The sequence below is a fragment of the Sprattus sprattus genome (assembly GCF_963457725.1).
Source record: "Sprattus sprattus genome assembly, chromosome: 3".
NCBI lineage: Eukaryota > Metazoa > Chordata > Actinopteri > Clupeiformes > Clupeidae > Sprattus > Sprattus sprattus.
This window is the reverse complement of record NC_137922.1, coordinates 1,945,911-1,950,910: the sequence shown is the minus strand read 5'-3', so window position 1 is coordinate 1,950,910 and position 5,000 is coordinate 1,945,911. Positions and strand designations below refer to the sequence as shown.

The following is a 5,000-nucleotide window of genomic DNA, read 5'->3' as shown; positions in this document are numbered from 1 at the left end:
TAACGCATCTCATCAAATTATACAGCTCTTCAGAATGTTCCAAAAAAGTTCCGTTGATTATTTGATTAACACCCACGTAAAGTTAATTGACTGCTGTCATTTGCAACGGTTTTTGTGCTTCACATCTTTCATAGCAAGTAGTCTGGTCAACTTGTATTAAAACTGACGGCTGACGAACTGTGTTACTGGTAAGTGTCAATATTTATCATCTATGTCATACACTATGTAACCTTTTAGCCTATTTAAAATCACATGTATGTACAATTCGCAACAAAGTGTGCGTCAACAATGTATCTGTCAGTCAGGTGTCAGCCACAGATAGCCTACTTGCTAACTAACAAACATTAGCAGTGATGCTACTTAAACCGTACTATGTATGCCTGATCAAGTTAGAGAGGAAGAGACCGACCAAGCAGCTGCAGCAAGTTGCAAAGTTCGCAATCCTGGTGAGACAACGGGCGGTGCAGAGTGTAACCAAGATTTTCAATGAGTCGCAGCATAACCATTAACTTACGTGACGGCAGCTGCATTAAAATAGGCAAATTCATAAATCGTCCCGACCTACCGAAACTGCACGTAGCCTCGCCATAGGGATCTTTACCGTCCGTTCATTTGATATTGGAGGTAATCGGGCCTACGTGTCGATGTAGCCAGCGAAAGCGCAGTCGCGCATGAGTTGCCTGCCAGTCTTTATTTGGCCCATGACAGAAAGACGCATCTGCAACGTTTCAGTCAAAGCCACACGTTGTGTGATGTTATTTAATTGAATTAAATGTAACTTAAAACATAACAGGAATCTCAAACATAACAGAAAATTATTTTCGCGCTGTAGGGGATTTTAAAAAAGTGACGTGAGTGGGGGCGGGGCTGGTTGTGCGTGTGAGCCGGAGGCACTGGCAGAGCGGGAGACAGAAGCAGAGTAGGTAGACGGCAGCCGCGGCTCGAAATGGCTGTTATTCGGAACAAATGTGCTGTACTTTAAACGGAAATGAAATTATATCGATGTTGACGATAGCGTCTCATTCCATATCTCGTTTTTAAAAATATCGATATACCTCAAATATCGATATACCGCCCAGCCCTACCCGGGCCACGTCGAGCCAACTCCGACCACAGTTGAAAATGAAAATGACCTCGCAGGAGATGAAAGATTAGGAGGTGTTATCCTCGAGTCTGACTAATACTAGAATACACCGCATGGGTTAGCGCTCTGCCACTACTCCGCTATGGAAGACCAAACCTGCCATAATTACAAATGAATGAATGAATAAATAAATGTCCACATCCATGCATTTAGACAGAAATAAATTAATAAATGTATTTATTTATTCATTTATTCCTTCCAATTCCTATTCCTATTTCTATTCCTTTTTCTTTTTAGTAACCTATTGTTATCGTAGGTATTATTATTCTCCTGCCATGGGAGTCAATGGCAGCCCCTAGAACCATATGGTAACTTTTTGTGAAATTTGGCACACTCATTAAGGACAGTCCCTTCTTCATTCACACCAAGTTTCATGGCTCTCATGACACCACTCTAGCGCCACCAACAGGTCAAAGTTGGACTTTTGTAACACACGCAACTTTTGAACCGTATGACCGATTTTCAAAAATGAGGTACCCTTGGATTCCCTGGATCAAGACAAATTTAACCCACCCCATGGCGACCATTTCCGGTTATATAGATTTTCCGCTATTTCCGGTTTTATCAAAAACCTTTGAAAGCCTACTCCTCCTACAATTTTTGGCAAATCTTCTTCAAAATCACCAGAGATGATCTTCAGACATAGCCTCGCAAAAAATAATTTTTAGAATTTTGATCCTCACAACCGTTTTTCCGGTACAGCCACTCAAATTCAGCAGAAAAGCGGCCAAACAGGAAGTGAGGTCATATGTCAGCAAATATTTGAGTGAAATTTACGTTTATTTGTTTATTTAATTCGTCTTGATCCAGGGAATCCAATGGTACCTCATTTTTGAAAATCGGTCATGCGGTTCAAAAGTTGCGTGTGTTAACACAAGTCCAACTTTGACCCGTTGGTGGCGCTAGAGTGGTATAATGAGAGACATGAAACTTTGTATGAATAAAGAAGGGACTGTCCTTAATAATTGTGCCGAATTTCACAAAAAGTTACCATATGGTTTGTCCGGTACAGCCACTCAAATTCAGTAGAAAAGCAGCCAAACAGGAAGTGAAGTCATATCTCAGCTAATCTTTGAGATATCAACACCAAACTGGTATGTCACTTGGAAGACACTACAACATGTTCCCATGTGCAAAGGCAACTTCATATCTTGAAAAAGTATTGATATAAAGCAAATTGGATACATTGTTAATGTTAAAATAATGCTTTACACATCTGCAGGTCAAAAAGTGAAACTCTGATTCAATCACAACTTCATATGAAGACACTTGAGAGTGTTTAGTACACAAATCTGAAAAAAAGTTGACTGTAAGATGAAAAGTAGATTTTTGGTGAATATTTAAAACATGCATGCTTGACTACTTGCTAGGGTGGTTCTCTATAGAATGTCTCTCTGTCTCCTCATCCGCGCGGCTCCTAAATCTCACACACTCAGTCTCCCCTTAACACACGCGCAGGCTTTGTTTTACGCACACACATTCTCACAGACACACAGCTTGGTGTCACACACATACATTCTCACAGACACACAGGGTAAGCGCACACACACAACCTCCACTCAGTCTAAACTTCAGGACAAAAGCATTGTAAATGTTGGATTTGAAATGTAATATCCCATTGGCAAGTCTGCAGCATGGATTTTTCTATACATGGACAAATTGTCAAAAAATTACATTTTTCCCTGATTCGCAGTGTTTGGAGGAGGAAACCGCCATCGCTGCTTGCTGCTATATTTCTTTTTCTTTTTCTATTTCTATTTCTTTTTCTATTCCTATTCCTATTCCTATTCCTATTTCTTCTTCTCAATATGTTAATGAGATGTGTCAATCAAAAAAAGGTAGGCGGTATTTGACACACCATTGGCTAATCGTTTTCAATGCGTTGTATCCTATTATGTTAGCCTTACCTTGCTGTCATGGAAGACATAAAAAGGGCAATTGCCAGAGACTTGGCCAGGCTGGCCGATCTCGTTGAAAACTAAAATGTATATCCAATCATACCTTAGCAACCGCTACTAAGAAAAGAAGGTCGCATGGCGAAAGTGTGCCTACGGGACTTGTAGATCTGACGCAAGGTACCCTGAGAGATTAGAGGGACACGTTTCTAAAGCCCAAAACATAGGAGGAAAGTTGCCAGCTGTGGATTAAACAGTGTGTGAGACCCCACTCCCAACTCAATACATTGCAAAATACACATATGTCTGCTCCAAATCAAATTAAGCTGCTTGCAGTTAGCTAGCTTTCTATCTAACTGCGCTTTCGCTAGTTATGATGACTAACTATTGTAATAACTATAGTTGAGAGAACATCGCATTACAACGCATTGAAAACGATTAGCCAATGGTGTGTCAAATACCACCTACCTATTTTTGATTGACACATCTCATTAACATATTGAGAAGAAGAAATAGGAATAGGAGTAGGAATAGGAATAGAAAAAGAAATACGAATAGGAATAGGAATAGAAATAGAAATAGGAATAGAAATAGGAAAAGGAATAGGAATAGGAATAGGAATAGGAATTATTTCTGTCTAAATGCATGGATGTGGCCATTTATTTATTCATTCATTCATTTGTAAATATGGCAGGTTTGGTCCTCCATACTCCGCTGTATCAGCATGAAATACACTGCACTGTGATCAAGGGGGTTTCGCATGTAAGGGATAATGTATTGTCCGGAGGTCATTCTACAAAAATAATTCCCGACGGGGCGAACAACACCCCGACGTGCAGCGGAGGGTGTTGTTTCGTCCTGAAGGGAATTATTTTTGGAGAATGACCTCCGGACAATACATTATCCCGCTTATTATACAGTTACTTGCCAAAAACGATAGAAGACATTCCTCCAACATACCTCTTTTTAATGATTTAGTTGCCGTTTCATGAGTCCCGTTTAGAAATAAATAGTTCTTCAAGTAAATAGAACTTTGAAGTTTCAGGTGTTGCATAGCAACCCATTACTTACTGACTTCAAATTACTGTCTACTGTTGCGTTAAAATGACTGGCCTTCTGGCGGAATGATATGAAAGATGTGAATTAGAAGTACAAAACCCGTTGCCAATGACAGCGGTCTTTATCTTTTCGCAGCGGTATGTTAGCAGGAATTAATGTGACCTATGACGTAGGGATGGCCCATTCAAATCAACGGTACTTTTTGGAACATTCTGAAGAGCCGTATAATAAGACCTGATTAATACGACAGTGGTGTAATCCAGTCCTATCTTGTTGTTCCCCGCCCCAGTTTGTGTGTACGTGAACAAGCACGGTAACTGCGGGCCACACCTGGACCGTAAGCTGGTGCTACAGCTGCCAGACCACTTTGGGCCAGGGCCGGTCAACAAGGTCCTGCAGTACTCCGTCCAGGCCTGTGTGGACTGTGCCTACCAGCCCAAACTGCTCTACTCCTTCCTGCAGTCCCAGTCTGACGGCGGGGAGATCATCAGAGGTAAGGCTCCCTGTTTGGTTCTTTCTGTGTTGATTGTGGGGCGCACCATCTCCTGATGCTTCTCTTATTTCTATTTTTTTATCTTTCTCGTTTGGTCTCCTGGTCCAACTGTTGTTTTTTTTAACTCAGTTTGAGTCTGTTAAATCTACTTCTCTTTTTCTTTTTCTTATTCTGTCTACGTGTCTCTTGTGGTGGATATCTCCTTTAGATAAACTCCCAGAACACACCCAGCAAAAGCTGAAGCGGTTTATTACCAACTTGCAAGTGGGGACCCAGCTCGGAGATAGAGCGAGACCCTGAATAAAAAGCCCACAGCTTTCACACTACTCAATGCACACACGACTCATTGTTCAGTGGAAAGTTACTTTTGGGCGGCGAGGCCTGCTGGTATGAGACGGCTCCTGATTAG

General features: G+C 41.3%; 1 protein-coding gene across 1 annotated transcript in view; it reads left to right on the top strand.

Annotated features, from left to right (window-relative positions):
* The window catches only part of scml2 (Scm polycomb group protein like 2), a gene marked incomplete at both ends in the record, with an annotated part of 41,060 nt that overhangs the window by 27,447 nt on the left and 8,613 nt on the right, over positions 1-5,000 (top strand). The window contains 1 exon segment of the mRNA XM_080834568.1: positions 4,388-4,591. Coding sequence (XP_080690694.1) covers positions 4,388-4,591 — 204 coding nt within the window.